Source organism: Vicia villosa, unplaced genomic scaffold (genome assembly GCF_029867415.1).
Source record: "Vicia villosa cultivar HV-30 ecotype Madison, WI unplaced genomic scaffold, Vvil1.0 ctg.001741F_1_1, whole genome shotgun sequence".
Taxonomy (NCBI): domain Eukaryota; kingdom Viridiplantae; phylum Streptophyta; class Magnoliopsida; order Fabales; family Fabaceae; genus Vicia; species Vicia villosa.
The window spans coordinates 83,956-110,094 of record NW_026705713.1 but is presented as its reverse complement, the minus strand read 5'-3'; the positions used below and the strand labels follow the sequence as shown (position 1 = coordinate 110,094).

Here is a 26,139-nt window from a genome sequence, read left to right as displayed (position 1 = left end):
AGTTTGGCGCGCCGCGAGTATAAATGTGTGCGCCGCGGTAGTGCGAAACTCAGCATTTATTTGGAAACTGTACAGTTCCCCCTCATTCTATATTTCAAAACCTCAGTACTCCTCAGAGAGAAAAATAGTGGATTTGCAGTTCTCATCCAAAAATCTCGTTCATTCTCACTTTAATCAGGATCAAGGTATGTACCCCTTTATCTATTCTTGTGTTCATTACCAAGTATGTCAAGTTGCAACTCAGATCTTTAGATATTATGAATAGATGTAGGATTCATGAAAGTTTGGAACCCTAGGGTAGATGACAAGCATCTAATGTGAATTGAGACTGTAGGAGTGATTGAGGGCATTAGGAGCCTCAGATAACACCCACTACAGTCAAACCCTAACAGTTGCGTCACAGCCGCGCCGCGACTGGGTGAGAAATCTTCCTATTGTTTTGTTTTTCTGATCCTAACATAGTATCTGCTGTCTGTTTCTATATGTTATGTTAAATGCAGATGAATCCCTCCAAAAGAGGACGCACCAAGACAACAAGTTCTGGTCCTAGGGGAGCATGTGCTTCGACTGATCAGGCTGAGCGATTTTTGGGTCGGGCTCAGGCAGAGAGATTCAAGGATTTGGGGTCCCGAACCATCTTAACTGAGAAGTTGGTCACCACTTTGGGACAAGGAGGAGGTCCTTACTCTACTATGTGGGATTACCTTTGAGCATAGAAACTGGCAGCATGTGTTTCAACCACACACAGTCATTGATTACGACATAGTGAAGGAATTCTACGCTAATGCTATCAAAACCACGGATGAAACGGTGGCCTATACATATCAATCATTTGTGAGAGGAAAAACCGTGGCATTTGATAGAGATTCCATCAATGAATTCTTGGGTGAACCACTCCAATTAGCAGAGGATGAGAAATATTTCTATAGGCAAAATGTGCTTAATTGTGCTGACCTTGTGGACCAGATGTCTGAAAGAATATGCATTCCAGGAAGAGGAACACAACTTAGTAGGCAAGGAAATCCGACCAACTACAACAGGAAGGATCTGAACATCCATGCGAGGGGAATTCTGTCTGTGATCTTGTACAATATCAGGCCAAGGACGCATGTGACCACAATTCCTTTAGATATGGCATTTCTGATGACCGTCATCATGTCTGAGCATACCGTTGATGTCGCATTCATTCTTTCGAATGAATTGCGCCGAGCAGCATTGAGTGACACACAACATGGCATTAATGCCAAATGTGTGCTTCCCCTTTCCGGTCTAATTATGGGATTATGCAAGGAGGCAGAGGTAGAGTGCTCGGGGCAAGGGCATCATGTGATTAACACTTTTATTGATGATGTTTTTATTAACAGGTTTTGTGCAAAGCCATTTTACAGGGACCAAAAGGCTGCAGCTGTCGCGTCTCAAGCTGGACCTTCTGCATCTACAGCACCACCACCTAGTAGTGCATCTGCATTTGATCCTCTGGTTGCTCATTACTATTATTCAGCCATGTTTGAGGCTAACAAGAGGTCTCATATCTTCCTGCACGATGCTATGCAACAGCAGTACAGGAACCTTTCTGCTGCCCCTGAGGAGAGAACTTTCCCGACCCGGGAAAGCTATTTCACATATTGTGGTTGGCCAGAATCCAACCCTTTTCCTGTAGGGGGTGAACGTGTTGAAAATAATAACCAGGCACAAGAGAATGAGGCGGAGGAGGATGCGGATATTGATGTCGAGATTGATTCGATGTTTGATAACTGATATGATGATAATTTCTGTTTTATTGTTGATCTTGTTTTTAGTTATTTTATGAATGGCTGACCTGTACTCTGGTGAACCTTAGGGTCACTATGACTTGCTTTTCGTCTTGGTATTAAAGTTTATGTTAAGTATTGCAAATTGTTTTGTTTTTGTATTTGTCTCAATTTAGAGTGAGTAGTCCTGAAAACACAAAGAAAAGCTCAAGTGAAGAGTAATGAAAGTACTAACAATGGAGCAACATGTATAAAAGTGGTAGTGAGTGAATTTTCAAACAAAATTAGTTTTCACTTTCTTTTTCAATAAGTGACAAGTCAGGTATGAATTTTCAAACTCAAACTCCGAATGTGTGCATGAAACATAGGTTGTTAGTAAATACTTAGCAGAAGTTCTTTATGGTACACTATTTTAGTTGGATCGGCTTAGCCTTAACCATTGTGAGGAAATCTTTCCATTGTTTACTATATGCAGGAGACCATCGATTATTTTGACTTGTTTGTATCATGCTAAACCTTTTGTCGCATCGTTTGTGGAAATCTGTGGAAATGATTTTGGCACTTGTTTGAATCTGAGAGTTCTTTGAGCTGGTTTCATCCTAAAACTTATTTTCTTCTGTGAGAGTGTGATCCTTTGCTAACCATTCTTTGAGCCTGAGGTCAAGGTAAATTTCATCATATGCACCAAGGAAACACCTGGTGAGTTTTGATCTCAATAAAAAGTTTTGTTTTGGACCATCGACCATAAACTTTGGTGATGTGTTTTCTCTTTGACCTTCATAGAAAATAGGGGAGCATTCATATAATCTAAATACAGGTTGATCTCCAAGTTGGGGAGAGTCATAATCAAAAGAAGAGTAAGTATAGGCCGTGATTTGCAAAGGACGAAAGAAATTTGTAGCTTGAAAAAAATAAAAAAGGAAACAAAAGAAGAACAACGTTTGAAAGTAAACAGTTGTTGGAAAAAAAAAAGAGAGAAACATCGAGCTACGAGTGAAAAATAAGAATGGGTGAAAAAGTTTAAGGTATCAAGGAAAAGGAAAGAAGTTGTGATTCGGATGCTTCCCTAGAATAGGAACAACCCTCGTTTATCTTCTTTTCTTTGAATCTAAACCACATTACAACCCTAGAAAGACCTTCTGATTCTTAGATTCCACAGGACTTGATGCTAACAATATGGTGAACGTATGATATGGATCCTTGTTGATTTAATTGTTTGGATAAGTGTTTAACCCCTATTTTATTCATCATAATTTATTATGGGAGTGATTAGTGCTGATTCAACTGCGGTTGTGTAGTGTTTTGAACTTCTGGAGGTAATTTTCAAACAAAATCCGGTTCATGTGTATGTTCTGAGTTTGCAGGGAGATGAAGAGTATCTGAGGTGGTCACTGAATTGAACCATTTGAAAAATCTTTTTGAAAAACTTGTTGCATGATTGTTGGTATGTTTTGTTGTATTCATTGAGGTAAGTACTTTTGTTTAGGGACAAACAAAGCTCTAAGTTGGGGAGAGTTTGTTAGGAGTAAATTAATGGTAAATTCATGTGTTAATATAAGTAAATTCTTTTCTAAAATAATGCAAATTGTGATAGATCCATAGGTTTTTAGTAAGAATTGAACTGAATAAGTTTAGTTCATTTGTAAAGCAAAGCGAATCACTTATGGGTACTATTGATGCAGGTTTGGAGATGAAAAGGAGCTTTATAAGAACATGAAGAGGAAAGAAAGCTGAAGTATTAAAGGCAAAGCAAAAATAAGGAGTTTTAGCAAGGGCGCGCCGCGGGAGTCCAAGACAGCGCCGTGCCAAACTCACTGTTTGTGACCGCGCCGCGGTAATACGTTGTCGCGCCGCGGACGCGACGTTTCAGGCCCAAAAATTATAAATAGAAGCCCTAGTCTTCAAGTAGAGGGACTGACTTTTTGTAAGCGAAATTAGGAGAGCATTCTGATTCTGAAGCTGAGAACAACAATTGAAGGTGGATTCTTTACCAATTGAAGACACTCCTTTGATGAAGATGAATCCCTCCATTAATTCTTGTGTGTTCTTCATGTCTATGGAGAGCTAAATTCCTCTTGTTGAGTTTAAGGTAGTAGTTAGCCTATGAATATGCAATACCATTGATTAACTCCTATGAACAATTGTTTGAATTTATTATCAATAAGAAACCTTGTTTTTATATTAAATTATTGTGGAGTCTTTGATTGAAAGAAAGGATTCTAACTTTTTCCCTAGGTTACTATATTGATTCAGTCCCAATTTGCAGAGATGGAATTGTGATTGAGTTTTCATAATTATCGTTCTTTATTACTATTATCGATATTGATATTCTGAGAGATCGAATCTCATAACGGTAAAAGTTTATCTAATTTGATTTGCAGACATGGAATCATATTTGAGGATAAGTGAAGATAATAATTCAAATGATTGTTCAATTGTGATTTAATTAACAACTTGTATAGGAATAGGTTGATGAACCCTAAAGCTCAACATATCTCTTTAATCGTTAACAAACTTTCAGAATTTGCATTTAAATTATTGTTTAGATTTAATAGCATAGTTATAACCACAAAACAAATTCAACTACTTTTTCTCACTCAAAATAGCCAACTATAGAACGACAGTAATATTAAACCAATCCTTGTGGATACGATATATACCGAAAATATTTACCCACAAATACTTTCAACAGTTATCCCACCAAACTAAGAAATGTTGGTGGAGGAGTTCCAAAAATGGTTCAAGGCAAGACATTTCAACGAGTCCCTCACCCAAAAGCCAATGCTTTAGTTGGGAGAAGTGGTCACCCGAGTAGAGTGCTACATTAAGGGTTAAGAAGCGTGTTCACAATGTTGAAGGCTCACATCACCATAGGAATAATAGGTATACATCACCCACTAAGGGCAAGATTGCATTCAAAATGAAAGGTAAGGCGATAGAGAACTTCATACCTCTAAATACACGCCGTAAGTAGATTTGGCGCGAGGTTCTCCGCCTGCACAATATCCCTACACCATCTGCCCCCATGGAGAAGGTCATGGGTTTTAAACCAGAATGATGGTGCAAGTTTCATAGAGTCAAGGGAAATCATCCTGAAGATTTCTACCGGCTCAAAAAGGAAATCTATAGACTAATACATGAGGTACACCTCAAGAAATATGTGAAAGGCGACTCCTCAAATGCGTAAATCAAGTCTAACTAAAGAATGCAAGATTAAGGTTGAAGCCTTAGGCCCAACAAAGCCAAAGAGATGCCTTAGTGCCAAGGTAGTAAAGCTGCACACCACACACTCAACACTGTAACAAGAGGATTCGTCGGTGGTGGGGAAACCAGTTTCACTCGAAGAAGGTACGCTCGCTAGATCCTGAGTGTAGAAAACATCTCTGAAATCAATACCGAAGTCAAGCGCCAAACTTCGAAAACCATGACCGCCTTTTTAAAGAAAGATGCAGTTGGCATCCATCCTCATGAACACAACCCAATGGTCACTAGCCTCAAGTGGGAATACTGGGAAATTAAAAGAGTTCTCGTGGATCAAAGGAGTTCCACAGGCATACTATACTTGGAGGCGTTTAAAAGACTTTGCCTAAAACCAAAATATTTAAAGGCTTTTAGAGGATCATTGATTGGATTCTTTAGAAGATAGGTACAGGTAAAGGGGTATATCACCTTAAATATCACTTTCGTAGAGCACAATTAAGCTAAAGAAATAAAGGTTAGGTATTTGGTCATTGATGCCCCCTCTTCATACAATATGATTATAGGGCGGGCAAATTTAACTGGTTAGGCACTGCATTGTTTATTCTATTGGATTACTTCATTGATAATTTTTATAGGTAAGTATTCCATCTCTATCGATCGTAAAGACAAGATATTTCACTAGTTTCTCTCTTCGCTTTTGCATAGGGTTAGGGGTTTTAATGAGGCACCTAACTATTATTATTTTAGAGAATATGTATGTTTGGCTACGCTGTTTTTTACAGGAAACCCAAAATCTCAAGGGAAGATCTGCCATGGAAGCAATCCAAAAAGATTGATCTTTGAGTGGGATCCTTGCCACCAATAGAGATGATCATTTTGCTGGATCTTCAAGTGGAATCCTTTTCACCCATATAGGCGATCATTTCGTAGGATCCTCGAGTGGATTCCTTGTCGCCCATAAAGGTGTTCATTTTGTTGGATTCTCTAAAGGGGTCCTTGCCACCCATAGAGGCAATAATTTTTGTGGATCCTCAAATGGGATCCTTGTCGACCATAGATGCGATCATTTTTCTAGATCCTCGAATGGTTCTTTTCCTCCCATAGAGGCGATAATTTCGCTAGATCCCCGAGTGGGGTCCTTTCCGCCCATATAGGCGATCATTTTGTTGTATCCTCGAGTAGGATTCTTGTCGTTCATAGAGGCGATCATTTCGTTGGATTCTCAAGTGAGATCCTTGCCGCCCATATTGGTGATCATTTCGCTAGATCCTTAAGTGGGATCTTTGTCGCCCATAAAGACGATTATTTCATTGGACCCTCAAGTAGGATCCTTGCCACCCATAAAGGAGATCATTTTGCTGGACCCTCAAGTGGGATCCTTGCCACACATATAGGTGAACATTTTGTTGGATCCTAAAGTGGGATCCTTATCGTCCTTATAGATGACCATAACGTCAGATTCTTAAAGCAAGTCCCCTCGCGAGCTATCAAATTATTCCAAAAGGGGTGAGGAGGAAAATGCCCTCAATTAAATGTTAAAGGGTTAAGATCACACAAATAATTACAAATAAGATAAAAATAAGAACAATTAACCTAAATGGTGCCTTCAAGGGGCGCTTCTATTCATTACAATTACAAAATCCCTCAAATTGGCGAAGAAGTACAACAAAAATACAAAAAAGGACAAAGAAATATAAATCCAATGGGGGCCGGAAAACTAATCCATCATTCTTCCTCCCAATGCATCTCCTTCTCAACAACTCTCTTTGGATGAGGCACCAACCTCCATCATCTCTCCTTCGCCCGTAGCAGTCTCGAGGGAGGAGATTTTTCCAAGCTCCAGAGAGACCACTGCCTCCTCATCCACCAGCTCGCCACCATGAACGACTTTGATAAAATCCAGGGGCTCAAATCCACAGCAGGGTAGAGGAAGAGGACCTGGTCCTTGGCACTCTCGAAATAAACGCTAGAAGTAGACACCGCCTTATCGGCGAGCTCAGAAACCTCTTTCTCCAACTCCTTTTGACGAAGGAAAGAAGTATGCAAGGATTCTTGTAGTGATTCCTCTTCAGCAGAGATTTCTTTGGCCTTGGCATTTACATTTACCATATTTTCCTTCCACTTTTCCTAGTCTTTATGGAGGGACTACACCAACCTCTGGATGTCATAGTAAGCAACCACTTGCTTTTAGAGATTCTCCTCCAGCTCTTTTTTCATATTTGTTGTGACTTTCTTGCTCAAAATATTGTAACATGAGCCCCCTTAGTAAAAGGTTATCCTTCATGTTCATAATGGTCGTGGTCAGTTTGGAATAGAGAGCCTGGTAATTAGTGGGGAACTTCTTGGAGAAAGGGAGGTGAGATCTATTGAACCAAAGGGTGTGAAAATCTGAAATTCTATTTCTGAGGGGCATATATTGAACACGACGTTGGAAAAACTGGTCCAACATGTTAAACCAGATTTAACACATAGATGTACGACAACACAAAGTCAATGTTAAAATAATAAATAACACTAGATATTGGTAACACAGTTCGGTGTAACAACACCTACGTCTGGAGGGCACTCTACTCAAGAAAGCAAATTCACTACTCCGAATTAGTACAATTAGTCTTATAGGAAAATTAACCTAATGATGTTCAATGCCTCTTCCTAATCCTAGTGACCTTCTATTTAAATCTCCCCTAAATATTACAACCCCTCTCACTTTCTTTCAATCACTAATCCCAAGTGATAACAACCTTATTGAATATTGAATTTACAACTCAACTAAGAAAAACTAACAACTGTCCCAATTTACTGAAACATAGAGTGATGTAAACAAAGATTCAACATTAACCCTTATGCTTTAGTGTTGAATGTTGAACTCTCATCCCTTTTGCTTTAATTTTGTCCACCATGGACATGTTGCAACTAACTTGGATTAGAAGTTGTTGTTGTGAGTGGAAGATAGCTCGTTGGAGTTATTTTTTGTTTTGGTTTTGTTATTATTCTAAATGTTAGGCTCTGATTTTGTAACATCGGGGTTGGGAATGTTTGCTTTTGGTTATTGTGATTTTTTGAAATGTAATATCATGTTGCTGAAGTTTTGAAGATATTAAGAATAGAACAATACAACTCCATTCTTAATAATATTATCAAAGTTACATCTTTATGAGACTAAATTTCTTGAGGTGTCATGTTGTTATTACTTGCTTTGATGATGATTCCGTCGCAATTAGCCTAATGTTTGGCGAGCGTGTGATGACAGGTGTTGTATGTACTTTATTATTCCTCTACAGTTGCTAAATGTTTCTCATTGTTGAAGGGTTGTCGTCGTGATACCTTAAATTGTTGGGTAATTCTTTTTATATAAGTTTCGAGGTTTAGGGTGTTACAAACAGTCTCAGCAACATGCTCATCTCTGGGCTGCTCGTCTAATCTAACCGTTCGACATCGGGTGCTATGTGGTACGCAAAACTGTTCCGCCAACCGTTTCTAGTGAGAACCAGTTGGAGCCACTCTCCTAGCCCGTAGCTGCAAGATTCTGCTTCATCAGCCCTAGCCCGGGTTATTGCTCTATCCAAATGCCTGCAATAGTATCGTCCTTTCCCATGGTCTTCGTTGCAAAATGTAAAAATGCAAAAAATCAATGAGTTACCGCCGATTATGAAATTTTTAACATTTGAAGTACCGAGATTTTCAAGATTTCCAGTACACCATTGTATGAGTAAATACTAGAAATTATGAAATTCTTAGTAAAAACTCATGAACATATATATATTGTTAAGAGTCCCACATCGGACAATATATGGCCTGAACATGTCCTTATAAGTGGGGGCAATCCTCACCCTACAAGCCGGTTTTGTAGGGTTGAGTAAGGTCCAACCACATTTCTTAACATGGTATCTAGAGCCTACTGAGAGACAATCTTTACCGTGCTTTACCCGGTTGACCCACTGTCGTCCAGTGAGAAATTTTTTGGCAAACCGTGTCATAACTCCGGTTTGCCTTCCATACACTGCCGTGACTCATTTCGGCATCTGTTTTCAAATTTCTCCAGTCGCCGCCGCCATTCGTTGTTGCTGCTATTGTTTCCGGCAATCTTCCGGCTAACTAACCTTACCGGCAGAAACGTCTCCACCAATTCGGTCGATAACTGTTCCAGCTCTGATACCATGTTGAAATACGAGAGACTAAGAGACATTTGAATAAACCGTGTGTTTTGTAAAGCACTACGGAGACTTTATTATATATAGAGAGATTACAACTAATTATATGATATAGTCGATGTGGGACTATTCTATATACAAATATTATTAACACTATATATTTACAAATATCAACATGTTGAAATACGAGAGACTAAGAGACATTTGAATAAATCGTGTGTTTTGTAAAGCACTACAGAGACTTTATTATATATAGAGAGATTAAAACTAATTATATGTTATAGTCGATGTGGGACTATTCTATATACAAATATTATTAACACTATATATTTACAAATATCAACACTCCCCCTCAAGCTTGAGCATATAAGTCAAATGCACCAAGCTTGCCACATATATAATTAGTTCTGGGACTTCGTAAAGATTTTGTAAACACATCTGCTAATTGATCATTGGAGTTGACAAAGCTTGTGACAATGTCGCCTGATTCAATCTTCTCTCTGACAAAGTGACAGTCTATCTCAATATGTTTGGTCCTCTCATGGAAGACTGGATTTGAAGCAATATGCAATGCAACTTGATTATCATCCTACAAGCCGGTTTTGTAGGGTTGAGTTAGGCCCAACCACATTTCTTAACATATATATTGGTATTTTTTAAATTCCCGGTACAAATACAAAGAGTTTTATCTGAAATTTTGAAATTCTTGATAAAAACTCATGAATTCTGGAAAACAACTTACTTTTCACTAAATTTTTTTTATGAAGAGTGAAATTTATAGTATCGTTCGAGAACTTTTGTTAGGTGCAAAAATTTTAAGTGAATTAAAAAAATGGTCTAAAATGTGTGAAGATATAGTCAATTCATTTAAATTATGGGAATGTCAGATATAAATTAGGGGATGATGCTCGTGTAATTGGAGGGTGCCATGATAAAATCCGATGGAATTCTAATACAAGGCCCAATCAACTTCCTTTGGAAGAGCCCATTCTCATTCAGAAATAACAAAATAAACAATTTTAACAATGAACTAAAATAAAACTCTGAATAAAAAAAATACAATTAGTTAAAACCTAAAACAACGAAACTCAGCTCCATCAAACGAACTCAACCGCCGGTAAACGCTGCTGAATCCGTCGCCGGCCACCACAAACACCGTTAAAATTCTCCAGGTTTTCCTTCTTTCATTGATTTATTTAAAAATTTCTCAAGCGCTTGCATTTTGCGGGCGCAATAGCCGTCCCAAAAGAGAATTGCTTCGCCGCATATTCGCGCTAAAGCGGCGCCATTCACAGCATGGAATCGTATCCACGCTTAGAAATTTCCCATAGATGTGAATAGTTACTTTGTTATCAGTTCAATTTTGATGTTTCTTACTCACATGTGGTAGCTAGAACTTTCTAGCATCTTATTTGTTCATTGAGGTTTGATGAAACTTGTTGTTTTGATTGGTATAATGTAAATGTACTAACTTTATTTTTTATTCTATTTTGGCTTTTCTCAGATTATGCTAAATCCCTAATGATGTCTTCTAGGAAAGCCTCAGTAGTTACAGCTAGTTCTCTTTTGAGGTTCTGCAATGGCTGTTATATGTCAAGGACTATCTGCACTGCTGCTGAGAGATGGGATTCTCAGTTTTCTGGTGGTTTTAATTCAGACGCGTCTTCGGGTTACCAACAAAATCAAGGTGGGTTCTATCAGCAAAACGCAAGTGGATCTTATCGGAATAATCATGCTAGTACAGAGCGAATTTCTTATGGGGCTGGTCGAACTGCAGGTGGAGGTCATGTAAATATCACTCAGAATGTAGTTCAAAATAATTCGGCGGAGCATAATGGAAGTTTCAATGGGGACTTTGTTCAAAGCAACTTGAAAATGCAAAAAAATGTTGGGGTAGGTGTTGATAATTCAAGGGGTTTTAGGATGCATCCGAATACTCTTGAGAATCATAGCTGGACACCGGAATCTGGAGAAAAGGTGGAGTATTCCAATGCGGGTAGTTTTCCTAGGCCGTTAGAGTATCAGGGACATCCAAAACGAGACGTTACCGGAAACATTGGTCATTTTCAGCAGACACCAAATGATTACTACGCAAGGAGTAATGAAATGGGTCAACAGAACGTTACCCAAAACATTGGTCATTTTCCGCAGACACATAATGGCTACTATACAAGGAGTAATGAGATGGGTCAACAGTACTCCGCTTATGGACAGTCTCAACAGAGTGTAGACGGTCGATATCCTCCAAATTTTAAATCGGTACAGAAATCAACGGTTGGATCTCATCTATCGAGTAATCCAAAACCTGATGGGGAATCAGTTGATGCATCTAGCGATAATCCATATAGAGGCACACTCGAGGAATTGGATAGTTTTTGCACCGAGGGTAAAGTGAAGGAAGCAGTTGATGTTTTGCAAGTGTTGGAAAAGCTTCATATTCATGTGGATTTGCATCGATGTTTGCAATTGATGAAGCAATGTAGGAAGGCTAGGTCTCTTGACGAGGCAAAAGTTGTACACAGACATGTGTTGCAACATTTGTCACCTCTCAACGTCAGCACATGCAATGAAATATTGGAGATGTATTTTGAATGTGGTTCTGTAGATGATGCAGTCACGGTGTTCAAGAACATGACTGAGCGCGATTCGACTACTTGGTATACTATGATAACGCAGCTTGCTAAGAATGGGTTTGCAGAAGATTCGATTGATATATTTACTCAATTTAAAAGCTTGGGACTAAAACCTGATGGCCAACTGTTTATTGGGGTTTTTAGTGCGTGCAGTATGCTCGGAGATATTAGTGAGGGAATGCTGCACTTTGAAACCATGAGTAGGGACTATGGCATTGTGCCAACTATGGCGCATTATGTCAGTTTAGTAGACATGATCGGTAGTATCGGGCATCTTGGTGAAGCCTTGGAGTTCATCGAAAAGATGCCAATGGAACCAGGCGTAGATGTATGGGAGACTTTGATGAATAGTAGCCGAGTTCATGGAAACACCGAATTGGGGGATCGTTGTGCTGAACTAGTTGAGAAGTTGGATCCTTCTCGTTTGAATGAGAAATCAAAAGCTGGCCTTTTACTCGAAGAAACTTCAGACTCAATAAAAAACAAAGAGCAGAACAAATTAGCAAGCAAAAATCTTCTGGAAGTTCGGAGCAAAATCCATGAATATCGAGCAGGCGATACTTCCCATCCAGAAAATGACAAGATCTATGCTTTGCTTAGAGGTTTAAGGGTGCAAATGAAAGAAGCTGGCTATATTGCTGAGACGAAATATGTGTTGCATGACATAGACCAGGAAGGCAAAGAAGATGCTCTCCTTGCCCACAGTGAGAGACTTGCTGTTGCTTATGGTCTCCTCAATAGTTCTGCTCGCTCTCCCATTAGAGTAATTAAAAACCTCCGTGTTTGTGGTGATTGTCATACTGCTCTAAAGATTATTTCTGATCTCGTCGGAAGAGAACTCATCATCCGAGATGCTAAAAGGTTCCACCATTTTAAAAATGGCCTATGCTCCTGTCGAGATTATTGGTGAACACTAACCTAGGTACTGTCCACCTTTGATAGCTAAATATATATTCTAACTGAAGTTGTCTTGATTTTCCTTTCCATAATTATCTTTGACTAAAATATTTGAAGGAAAATGAACTATGTTTTGAAATTTGTATATCAAAATTTTTTAAGTTTCTGGTATAAATTATAATAAATAATTTAGTTTAAATGTTAAAGTCAATGCAAAAGATACATGTTTTCACTTTTAGTGACATGCTCTTAGGAACAAAGCAAATTTACCAGAGTGTATGTCTTTTGATCATGATTACAAAACTCTGATGCTTTGATTAAAACAAATGATTGCATGACAGTTAAATCTACAATTTGTGGTGCTAATAGTATAGCCTTAATATTGTTTTATAAGATTGACTATAACGGGTTTTAGTTTTCACTTTCATGAATTATAATCTATGATGCATAGGTACGGGTACTACTATGGATAAGACATATAAGATGTTAGAAATATAGACAAATATTATAGAATATTTTTCATATCATCTAACCTCCTCAAACTCAATCTGCCAATTATTGGCCTCTAATCATAATATTGCTATTTATAATCAATTGAGAAACAAAATCATAAGAATAACTAATCCATATGAAAAGTAACCCTAAAAGAAAATCAAAGATACTTATAAAATAATCTTAAAAGAAAATGTAAGATACTAAAAAGTAAAACCAAAATATTATATGATATTTATCACATCATCTAACAGAGAAAAGCCAAGGGAAATTCATCAAATAGAACAAATGGCAAGTATTACACCCTGAATCTGGATTCTACTATTTTTTTCTGAAGAATAGTTATAGAGCAATGACAGAGACTTAATTGAGGGCATTAAAAGCTTTTTTCGAAGATTTGTGGCTAACTACATTATTTGCTTCTGTGTTTGCAACGTGATGTTAATGTATTGTAGAATATACTGCTGCTTCTTTTCGACGTCATCTTATTTGGCATTGAGGTTTTTATTGACTGACAGCAATCTTGTTATGAAGGTGCATCCTGACTCCATGCTGGATTGAATAATGCGGCCGTTGGTATCCATCCCCAAACTCTGCGTAATGAGTAGATAAATCATCAAGTAATGGAGCGTGCATCCATGGAGTCAAAATTGTTATGACTGTCAACATATAACAGAACTCAAATTAATTTACATATAACAGAACTCAAATTAATTTATTAGTGTTATATTCAAAATTTTGTTTGTACTGTTTACTTGCATCTTCTTTGTACCAAAGTGCTGCCTGCAATGCAAATTGACCTAAAAATTTCCTGTTAGATATATACATAGCAGCAGTTTTATATGATGTGTGAAACAATACAAGGGTTAACTAGTCATTCCCTCTTACTATCTTATGAATGTGTTGTTTTATTATTCTTTCATACTATGGTGACTGTAGAACTCTCTGAATGTGTTGTTAGTTGTTACGACTATACTATTATTTTTCTCTCGACATTCTCTCAAGATTCATGATATTTGTCCTCTTCAAGGTTCTTGTAGATGTTGTTGATTGGCTGTAATTTTTGGTAAAACTAATTGTGGTTCTATCCTGTCAAAACCAGTGTCATGACATGCTTTCTGTTGTTGTGAAGTCCTTCCTTATGCAGGCCTTTACCTGATGTCAAGGCCGATGTCATGACATTCGCAGCTGTTCGTTAGTTTCTATTACTACTTATGATTTTATGATCTGATAAGACCTTATGCGCTATATTTGGTAATGATGGATTCTGATCTGTTTTAAGGACGTCTTGGATGATTTTTATTATCAGTTCCTTGTGTTATGGAGATTTGTTTTATTAGGGCAAAAACTATTTTGTGGATCCAAGGCCCAGTTGCTGTATTGCTTGAAGGCTATTTATTCCACGCAGGGGCTGCTGTTGCCGTCAGGGGTTTTTTGGTGGAGAAACTGTTAGAGTTCTTTGTGGTTAAGTTTCTTGTTGTAGTTTTCTTGTAAGCCAAAACAATCATCATGATGATTGTCTTGGTCTAGGTGTTTTGATTTGAGTTGTAAGAAGTACTCAAAGCTTTTAAGCAAGAGTACTATTGTACTTGATCAAAGCTTTTAAGCAAGATCAAGTTGTGTTTTTGAAGAGTGTCTTCTTTTGTTATTCGTTGGTTAGTTTTTCATCACTGCTGTGATTGAGGGGGAGTGAGTAGGAACTCTGGTCTAAGTGGTTTAGATTGAAGTTGCATTGGGTAGATATTAAGTGAAAGGCGTAATCTTGTTTTGTATTACCTTGAATTGATATTACTTATAGTGGACTTCCTCCCTGGCTTGGTAGCCCCCAGATGTAGGTGTGTTTGCACCGAATTGGGTTAACAACTTTCCTGTGTTGTTTTTCTGTTTACACTTTGTTCATTTGTTTAAAAACATTCAGATAGTGATGTCGTGACATCCTGTTAGACATCGCGTGTCTGAGTCCAGAATTTCAATTGGCATCAGAGTAGGCACCCTGCCTGTTTTTACTGGGTGAGATCTAGGGACAGTATTTTCTGGTATTATGGACAAAGAAGGTGGTGGATATAGGATTAGACCACCCATTCTGGATGGCTCTAATTATGATTATTGGAAACCTCGCATGGTGGCCTTTCTGAAATCCGTGGATAGCAAAGCATGGAGAGCTGTGAACAAAGGATGGGAACATCCTGTTATTACTGAAAAGGATGGCAAGAAAACTCTTAAACCAGAGGAAGAATGGGACAAAGATGAAGAGGCATTGGCGCTTGGCAACTCTAAAGCCTTAAATGCTTTATTCAATGGAATTGACAAGAATATATTCAGACTGGTACATCAGTGTGAACTAGCCAAAGATGTCTGGGATACCCTCAAGACTACTCATGAGGGCACCTCCAAAGTGAAGATGTCAAGACTTCAACTGCTAACTACGAAGTTTGAAAATCTAAGGATGAGAGATGATGAAAGTATTAAGGATTTTCATATGAATATACTTGATATTGCTAATACCTCAGGAGCCTTGGGAGAGAAGATGTCTGATGAAAAGCTGGTGAGAAAAATTCTTAGATCCCTACCTAAGAGATTTGACATGAAGGTTACAGCTATAGAAGAGGCACAGGACATCAGCAAAATGAAGGTAGAAGAGTTAATTGGATCTCTTCAAACCTTTGAGATGGGAATCAGTGAGAATTCTGAAAAGAAGAACAAAAGCATAGCCTTTGTGTCCAACTCTCAAGAGGAAGTAGAGGAAAGTAGAGAAGAGAATCTATCTGAATCTATAGCTATGCTTGGCAAACAATTCAACAAAATTATAAGAAGAATGGATCAGAAGCCAAGACCTAATGTCAAGAACATCTCATCTGACATCAGTAGATCTTATGACTCAGGCAGAAGAGCTAAACCAGAAGAAAAATACAATCACAGTAAAGGGATTCAATGTCATGGATGTGAAGGGTATGGACATATTAGAGCTGAATGTCCTACTTATCTCAAGAAACAAAAGAAAGGATTGTCAGTTTCCTGGTCTGATGAAGATTCTGAGAGTGATTTTGAAGAAGAATCAGCTAAACATGTCACAGCCCTTACTGGAGTTTGCAATTCAGATGAAGATTCTAGTGAAGATGAGCTATCCTTTGAAGAGCTGGCAACCTCCTACAGAAAGCTCTGTATCAGAAGTGCTGAAGTGTGTCAACAAGGTGAAAAGCAGAAGAAATACATAGCTCAGTTGGAGGCTGATAACAAAGGGCTTAATGAAACTATATCTGAACTGAATAGTGAAATTATCATGTTACAATCCAAACTTGATCAGATGTCAAAATCAGTAAAAATGTTGAACAGTGGCACGGATATGTTGGAGGAGATTTTGCAGGTTGGAAAAAGTTCAGGAGATATGTCTGGTATAGGATTTGTTGGTGCAAAGAAATATTTCCAAGATAGTAGCAGAACTAAACCTGAAGCTGAGATGTTGAAACCGATGTCAAAACATGTGACTCAACATCACGAGAAAAGTGAAATGAAGAGAAAGTTTCAAAGATGGAGATGTCATTATTGTGGAAGATTTGGACACATTAAGCCTTTTTGCTTCAGATTATATGGATACCCAGATCAAGCTCCTTACTACAAACCTAAGCAGATCATGCACATCCAGAAGCAACAATGGAAACCCAAAAATATGGCTTTAATAGCCCATACATCTCTTAGAGTTTCAGCCAAAGAAGACTGGTATTTTGACAGTGGATGTTCCAGACACATGACTGGACTCAAAAATCTGCTTGTTGATATCAAGAGTCATTCTACTAGTTATGTAACCTTTGGTGATGGAGCTAAAGGAGAAATCAAAGGAGTTGGAAAATTAGATTGTTCAAGAGTGCCAAATTTAGAAGGTGTTTTGTTGGTCAAAGGCCTGACTGCCAATCTCATAAGCATCAGTCAACTATGTGACCAAGGATACCAAGTCAACTTCACCAAAGCTGAGTGTGTGGTTACTAATGAAGAAAAGGAAGTAGTAATGAGGGGTGTCAGATCCAAAGATAACTGCTACTTGTGGGTGTCTCATGAATCCAGCTATTCTACTGTATGCTCTAAGGAAGAAGAAGCAAAGCTGTGGCACCAAAAACTTGGTCACCTTCATCTAAGGGGTATGAAAAGGATTATTTCTCTGGAAGCTGTGAGAGGAATTCCTAAGCTACAAATTGATGAAGGAAGAATATGTGGTGAATGTCAGGTAGGAAAGCAAACCAGGATGTCGCATCCAAAGGTTACACATCTGACTACTTCCAGAGTTCTTGAACTGCTACATATGGACTTGATGGGACCAATGCAAATAGAAAGTCTTGGAGGAAAGAAATATGCTTATGTGGTTGTGGATGACTACTCCAGATACACTTGGGTAAACTTCATCAAAGAAAAGTCAGATGTGTTTGATGTTTTCAAGGACCTATGTCAAAGAATTCAAAGAGAAAAAGAAAATGGTGTTGTAAGAATTAGAAGTGATCATGGAAAGGAATTTGAGAATAAAAAATTTGCTGATTTTTGCTCCTCTGAAGGAATACATCATGAATTCTCTTCCCCTATTACTCCACAGCAAAATGGGGTTGTTGAAAGAAAGAATAGAACTATTCAAGAATCGGCCAGAGCAATGATCCATGCTAAGAATCTTCCTATCTACTTCTGGGCTGAAGCCATGAATACTGCTTGTTATGTCCATAATAGAGTTACATTAAGAAAAGGAACCTCTACCACCCTATATGAGATCTGGAAGGGAAGAAAGCCCACTGTCAAATACTTCCATGTGTTTGGTAGTAGGTGTTACATTCTTGCTGATAGAGATCACAGAAGGAAGATGGATCCCAAGAGTGATGAAGGAATTTTTCTGGGCTACTCTACAAACAGCAGAGCCTATCGAGTGTTCAACTCAAGAACCAGAATAATTATGGAGTCCATAAATGTTGTGGTTGATGATGCCCATAATCAAGCAGATGTCACAGAAGATGTCGGAACATTCTGGGATATTACAGCTGAAGGATCTACAAGAGAAGATGATTGCAGTCCTACTATCACAGAATCTGAGACTGAACCTCCTAACAAGAGTCCATCTATAAGAGTTCAGAAAAATCATCCTAAAGAACTTATTATAGGAGATCTCAACAGTGGAATTACTACAAGGTCAAGAGAAGTTGTCTCAAACTCTTGCTTTGTATCAAAAATTGAACCTAAAAATGTCAAGGAAGCATTAACAGATGAGTTCTGGATTAATGCCATGCAGGAAGAACTAGGCCAGTTTGAAAGGAATGAAGTATGGGAGCTGGTTCCAAGACCAAAACATTCTAATGTCATTGGAACAAAATGGTTCTACAAGAATAAGTCAGATGAACTGGGAACTATAATCAGAAATAAAGCAAGGTTAGTTGCTCAAGGATACACTCAAGTTGAGGGAGTTGACTTTGATGAAACTTTTGCTCCTGTTGCCAGACTTGAGTCAATTAGGCTGTTGTTAGGGGTTGCATGCATTATGAAATTCAAACTATATCAGATGGATGTGAAGAGTGCTTTCTTGAATGGTAATTTGAATGAGGAAGTCTATGTAGAACAACCTAAAGGTTTTGCAGATCCAAACCATCCTGATCATGTGTACAAATTAAGAAAAGCTCTTTATGGTCTGAAACAAGCCCCTAGAGCTTGGTATGAGAGACTAACTGAGTTTCTTACTAGCAACGGATACAGGAAAGGAGGGATAGATAAAACTCTCTTTGTTAAAGATGAAGGAGGAAAGATTCTGATAGCTCAAATCTATGTGGATGATATTGTATTTGGTGGGATGTCAGACAAGATGACTAGACATTTTGTTGAGCAGATGCAATCTGAATTTGAAATGAGTTTAGTTGGAGAATTAACTTACTTTCTTGGGCTGCAAGTCAAACAGATGGAAGACTCAATCTTTCTCTCTCAGAGCAAGTATGCTAGAAATATTGTCAAAGAGTTTGGAATGGAAAATGCTACTCACAAAAGGACACCAGCACCTACTCATTTGAAACTGTCCAAAGATGAAAAGGGAACTAGTGTTGATCAAAGTCTATACAGAAGCATGATAGGAAGTCTGTTGTACCTTACAGCCAGTAGACCTGATATTGCCTTTGCTGTTGGGGTATGTGCTAGATATCAAGCAGAACCCAAAGTCAGTCACATAAATCAAGTCAAGAGGATAATGAAATATGTGAATGGTACCTGTGAGTATGGAATGCTTTACTCTCATGGATGTGAACCCATTCTCACTGGATATTGTGATGCAGACTGGGATGGAAGTGCTGATGACAGAAAAAGTACTTCAGGAGGATGCTTCTTTTTGGGAAATAACCTTATTTCATGGTTCAGCAAGAAACAAAACTGTGTGTCCTTATCCACTGCTGAAGCAGAATATATTGCAGCAGGAAGTAGCTGTTCTCAACTTGTTTGGATGAAACAAATGTTATCAGAATACAATGTCACACAAGATGTCATGACATTATATTGTGACAACTTAAGTGCCATCAACATTTCAAAGAATCCCATTCAGCACAGCAGGACCAAGCATATTGATATTAGACACCACTACATTAGAGATCTTGTTGAGGACAAAATAATTGGCTTGGAACATGTTGCTACAGACCTTCAACTTGCTGACATTTTTACAAAAGCCTTAGATGCAAATCAATTTGAAAATCTAAGAAACAAATTAGGCATTTGTCTTTGTGAAGGATTATAGCAATTAATTGGGTGTGGGGCCAGCACTATTTCTCTCTCCAAATCTTGGATATCATTACACATTAAAGTGTATTTTCCCCCTCTTTTACAAGTTACCCAAACGGTTTCCATTCCTTCAAAACCTCTCCTCCACACTCACGCTATCTCTCTGGTTCTCTGCATTCCAAAATACTTACCCAGCTTTCCATTCTCTCTCATCATGTCTCAAAGTACTCCTTCAAAGCAATCGTCTCCCTCCTCTGAAAAAGCATCGGAGTCTAGGGCACCCAATGTGGTGACTGATCAAGATGTTGTGTTGAATGTCGCACCATTGAACACTGTTCCTCCTTCCGATTCTGCTCGCAGTCAACCAAGAAAGATGCATGCAAGAAAATCAACCGGAGGATCTGTTCCAGAAACTTTTTCTGTCCAGGGTAGAGAGGGCTCTTCCTATGTTCATAATGCGATTGCAAATATTGTCACCAGAATCTTGAATGAAGGGCACAAGGTTGAAGGAATATCTGTTCCTCTAGCCCAAATGCCTGCTTCCGATGATGATCAAGGTGAGCAAGATGATGCCAGCAAAGATCAGGATAAAAATGATGAGACATCTGCTGATAAAAATGATGAGACTCCTGTTGCTAAAGATGTTGAGACATCTGTTAATAATGACGAGACCCCTGTTGCCAAAGATGTTGAAACATCTGAAGCTATCAATGTTGAAGCCTCTGGTACCAAAGATGATGAGACTCTTGCACCTGAGAAAGATGAAGAGGTTCCTGCTGTTCCTGCTAAGAAAGATGAAAACCCTAATGTGCATGATGTGGTGGACCTAGATGAACTTGATGATCCTATTGATATTGCTGATGATGACCTCATCTCCAGCATCTCCAACAGGGTCAAGGCTCGTAAGGGAAAACAAGTTTGTGAGCAACATTCTCTCAAGCCACAGGTTACTCCTCTGAAGACTGTTACTAAAGAAAAGATGAAGAAAGTTCCTACTGGACCCTCAAAGTCTGGAAGCAAAGTTAGTGTGAAGAAGAGGAAGGAAAGAAGCATTTCTGACTCTGAAGCTGATGTCCCAAGTGATGTCCCTGACATCCCCTCCAAGAAGAAGATTGCTGTTACTAAATCTGCTACAAAGGTCCGTGATGTTCCTTTGGATAACATATATCTGCACTATGCTTCTAATGCAATCCAGTGGAAATTTGTGTATCAAAGAAAGCTGGCCCTTGAAAGAGAATTAGCAAATGATGCTCTGGAAAATCAAGAGGTCATGCAGCTCATCAAGACTGCAGGTTTGATTAAGACTGTTTCTCAATTCTCTAAATGTTATGAAATGCTTGTGAAAGAGTTTATTGTCAATTTATCTCAAGACTGTGCTGATGGTAGAACAGATGATTTTCATAAAGTTTATGTTAGAAGAAAATGCATAGAGTTCTCCCCTACTGCTATCAATCACTATCTAGGTAGAAATGCTGAAGCTCAACCTGAGCTTGAAGTAACTGATAATGAGGTTTGCAACACCATCACTGGGGGTAAGGTTAAAAAGTGGCCCATCAAAAGCAAACTGTCTGCTAGTCTCTTGACTGTCAAGTATGCTCTGCTGCATAAAATTGGTTCTGCCAACTGGGTGCCCACCAATCACACCTCTACCATTGCTGTTGGCTTAGGTAGATTCATTTATGCTATAGGGACCAAGACTGTGTTTGACTATGGGACCTATATTTTTGACCAGACTATGAGACATGCAGGTACCTCTGCCACTAAGCTTCCTATTGCCTTTCCATCCCTAATATGTGGAATAATCCTCAAGCAACACCCTGGAATTCTGAAAAGTAAAGATTCTGTATGTAAGAGGGAGAGTGCTTTGTCTTTTCACTACAAGCTGCTGCAGAGGTCTGATGACAAGACATCTGCTGGGACATCACAACCCAGCAAATCTATGAACAAAGCTCTTCTTATTGCTGAGCTAAAAGAGACTTGTCAAGAGTTGGACAACAGGAAGCTGAAACTTGAAAATCTCATCCACAGTCTTGAGCAGTCTACAGATGATGATCTTGCTGGTGAAAAGGGTGGTGACAATATGGATGAAGACAAAGAGGCTGAGGAAGAAGCTGAGGAAGAGGCTGAGGGTGCTGAAAGTGGGAGTAGTGATGCTGCTGAATGGACTAGTAGCTCAAGTGATGACAATCCTGGTGGCTCTAGTGATGAAGACAGTGATGGGTCTGATGATTAGCTCTGCTGAGCTGAATATGTTTTGGCTCCTTTTGTGGCTAAAAAGGGGGAGTATAGTGTGTGTTTGTTGTTTTGATTGTAATGGTTGTAATGGTTGTTTTGTTGTTCTGGTGATCTTTTGGTTTTTTCTTGGACATGGTTATTTTGTGGTTTTCTTTATTTGGGTGTTCTCTGGTTCTCCCTGACAAGGACAAGTGATTTCTGTAACAATTGATTAAGTAGTTGTTCTCTGGTTTTCTGGTGATTAATCAAGTTGAATCAAGTTGCTGCTGTTTCTTCAGAATTTATTTTTCTGTTACAGAATTTATTTTTCTGTTGTTGGCTGCTGTATGCTCTGATATCTGTTTTACATCTATTAGTGTTTTAGCCAAAAATTTGCCAAAGGGGGAGTTTGTAGATGTTGTTGATTGGCTGTAATTTTTGGTAAAACTAATTGTGGTTCTATCCTGTCAAAACCAGTGTCATGACATGCTTTCTGTTGTTGTGAAGTCCTTCCTTATGCAGGCCTTTACCTGATGTCAAGGCCGATGTCATGACATTCGCAGCTGTTCGTTAGTTTCTATTACTACTTATGATTTTATGATCTGATAAGACCTTATGCGCTATATTTGGTAATGATGGATTCTGATCTGTTTTAAGGACGTCTTGGATGATTTTTATTATCAGTTCCTTGTGTTATGGAGATTTGTTTTATTAGGGCAAAAACTATTTTGTGGATCCAAGGCCCAGTTGCTGTATTGCTTGAAGGCTATTTATTCCACGCAGGGGCTGCTGTTGCCGTCAGGGGTTTTTTGGTGGAGAAACTGTTAGAGTTCTTTGTGGTTAAGTTTCTTGTTGTAGTTTTCTTGTAAGCCAAAACAATCATCATGATGATTGTCTTGGTCTAGGTGTTTTGATTTGAGTTGTAAGAAGTACTCAAAGCTTTTAAGCAAGAGTACTATTGTACTTGATCAAAGCTTTTAAGCAAGATCAAGTTGTGTTTTTGAAGAGTGTCTTCTTTTGTTATTCGTTGGTTAGTTTTTCATCACTGCTGTGATTGAGGGGGAGTGAGTAGGAACTCTGGTCTAAGTGGTTTAGATTGAAGTTGCATTGGGTAGATATTAAGTGAAAGGCGTAATCTTGTTTTGTATTACCTTGAATTGATATTACTTATAGTGGACTTCCTCCCTGGCTTGGTAGCCCCCAGATGTAGGTGTGTTTGCACCGAACTGGGTTAACAACTTTCCTGTGTTGTTTTTCTGTTTACACTTTGTTCATTTGTTTAAAAACATTCAGATAGTGATGTCGTGACATCCTGTTAGACATCGCGTGTCTGAGTCCAGAATTTCAGTTCTCAATCCAGATTTTGGGCAAGTTACTGCTGAAAAGTCTAAAACCTCAATCAACGATTAGGTTTCATTAGAATATGAAAGTTTCACTAAAATTCAAGAGCATGATACTGGATAGTTCACTCATTCTCATATATTTTTTTTAAAATTTAACAAGGAGAAAACTTAGATGCAGTTTCTTATGTATAATTTTTACTATTTTTCAAATGAAAATATGATAAGTGTAGATTGTGAAAATATGAAAAAAATTACTTATGTCATTTTTATTGGAAAATAGTAAAATTCACATTTAATGAGTTGTATTTATGATTTCTTCATTTAATAATTAGATCGCATCATGTTTTTTTTAAAACAAAATTCGACATCCAACCCTACCGACTAATCCTGGACCCTCCAACCCTACCGACTAATCCGGGACCCTATTAAAACTCCGTATGAATTAACCTAATTCAAGAATTGTTAGAGACCCTATTAAAATTCCGTATGAACTAACCTAATTCAAGAGTTGTTAGATATTACCGAGTTTCAAATTTAACACTGCCGAGATTCAAACTCTTAAATTTGAATCCCTATTTTGTTTGAACAAGTTCAAAATTGGATTTTTTTTTGAGAACCGATTTGAAATCCAATTTTTCTTCGAACTAGATTTAACCCATTCAATTTTTTTTTTTTGCTTTATCCAATTTTTGTTTACCTACTTTTTTATTTTCTTTGTTTTGACAAAGAATTTCATCACAAATTAATTACATGTATGTCATGCAAGATGATAAAATTGAATCTAGCCTAATAATATATCAACTTTTCTTTATATATATATATATATATATATATATATATATATATATATATATATATATATATATATATAGAAAAGTTGATATATTATTAGGCTAGATTCAATTTTATCATCTTGCATGACATACATGTAATTATATATATATATATATATATATATATATATATATATATATATATATATATATATATATATATATATATATATATATATATATATATATATATATATAATTACATGTATGTCATGCAAGATGATAAAATTGAATCTAGCCTAATAATATATCAACTTTTCTATATATATATATATATATATATATATATATATATATATATATATATATATATATATATATATATATATATATATATATATATATATATATATATATATATATATATATATATATATATATATATATATATATATATATATATATATATAGATATAAAAGAAATAGCATAACCTTTTTTCCCAAACAACAAAAGTTTTAAAATCATTCTAAAAAATTTAGCAATTACTAATTAATTTATAAATAATATTTTGACAAAATACCCTTTTAGTCCCTTATCTTTACTTCGTTGTTCATTTTGGTCCTTTAAATTTTAAAAGGACCATTGTAGTCTCTTAAGTTTTCAGACAATATCATTTAACTCTTTTCCGTCCAATTTTCACAAACGGCGATTAATTTTGCATGCGTGACATCTGTTTGTACACGTGACATTTGACATGGCATGTGTTCACCATCAAGGTTATCAAAATGGGCCCCGAGGTAAATATAGGGCACTAAAAAAGGTATTTTGCCTAACATATTTAGCCATCATTATGACACCTCTTTGTATTTTTTTCTGTTGTCCGCCTATAGATTGAGAATCATTTGTACTGGTTTCTTTTTTATATGTAGCTTCGTCTCTACTAGATGAAGAAAAAGCCATCTATCAAGACATAAAATAATCAACATTAAGACACAAATATCATTCACAATAGCATCACCAACATAATGGCATTATCAATAAAAGTGGCATCATCAACACAATGTCATCAATAACCATAAATACATAACAATCAGTAGGCATCATCAACACAATGACATCAACAACAACAAATACATTAGTAACAATTACATCATCAACAACAATGGCATCAACAACAACAATGACATCATAAAAAACAATGGCATCAACAACAGTAAATACATAAGCATCGGTGGTATCATCAACACAATGGCATCAACAACAAAAAATACATAAACAACAATGGAAAATGACAGTACTGTAGATACATGGGGAGAATGTTTACGTACTGGAAACGTGATGAATAAGTACAAAAAAGTTGTCAGATTCTTTGAGTTCATCCCGATAGCTAGACCGAAGGCTAATCAACAACGAAGAACACGATATCGGCTCTTTCCTCGACGGCACGAAAGCACAACAATTGGTTGAAAATGACGTCGTTTCTTCAGGCTTCAAGACGATGTTGTATGTTCCGTTAGGGTTGAAACTGGTTTTGTTTTGTTAGGATTGAAACTGGTTTTACTTTGCCAGGGGTTGAAATTGCATTGTTTTCGTGATGGAAATGAGAATATGGAACTGAAGAGACAAGTTAGCTAGCTCTATTTTCTTAAAGTGAATAAATCATATCATCATCGTTGTTTATTAAAACTGTTGTGATATATGATAAAATTTTATAAAAAAGCGCCAGGTTTTAAGCATTTAAAATTTTTAAAAAATAATGAAAAATATATTAAAATGTTTTTTTTAAACAACCGTGGTGATATAAGATTTATATTATGATATTTTATTAAAAAAACATCAGGTTTTAAGTAATTAAAAATTAGAAAATACTATATCACAATGGTTAGATTAAAGAATCGTAGTGACATCACTCTCTTTTTTTAAATAAAAATGAAAGGTGCAGCTAAAATACTAAAGAAATCAT

General features: G+C 37.3%; 1 protein-coding gene across 1 annotated transcript; it reads left to right on the top strand.

Moving 5' to 3' along the window:
- Positions 1-10,140: 10,140 nt before the first annotated feature.
- Positions 10,141-14,039, top strand: LOC131636445 (pentatricopeptide repeat-containing protein At4g32450, mitochondrial-like). Its single transcript, XM_058907054.1, has 3 exons — positions 10,141-10,275; positions 10,608-12,658; positions 13,660-14,039. The coding sequence occupies exon 2, from the start codon at positions 10,625-10,627 to the stop codon at positions 12,644-12,646; it is 2,022 nt and encodes a 673-aa protein (XP_058763037.1). The 5' UTR covers positions 10,141-10,275; positions 10,608-10,624; the 3' UTR covers positions 12,647-12,658; positions 13,660-14,039.
- Positions 14,040-26,139: the final 12,100 nt, after the last annotated feature.

What these genes read in the sequence shown, in the direction of transcription:
- LOC131636445 (XM_058907054.1), top strand. Translation starts at nt 10,625, where the DNA reads ATGATGTCTTCTAGGAAAGCCTCAGTAGTTACAGCTAGTTCTCTTTTG.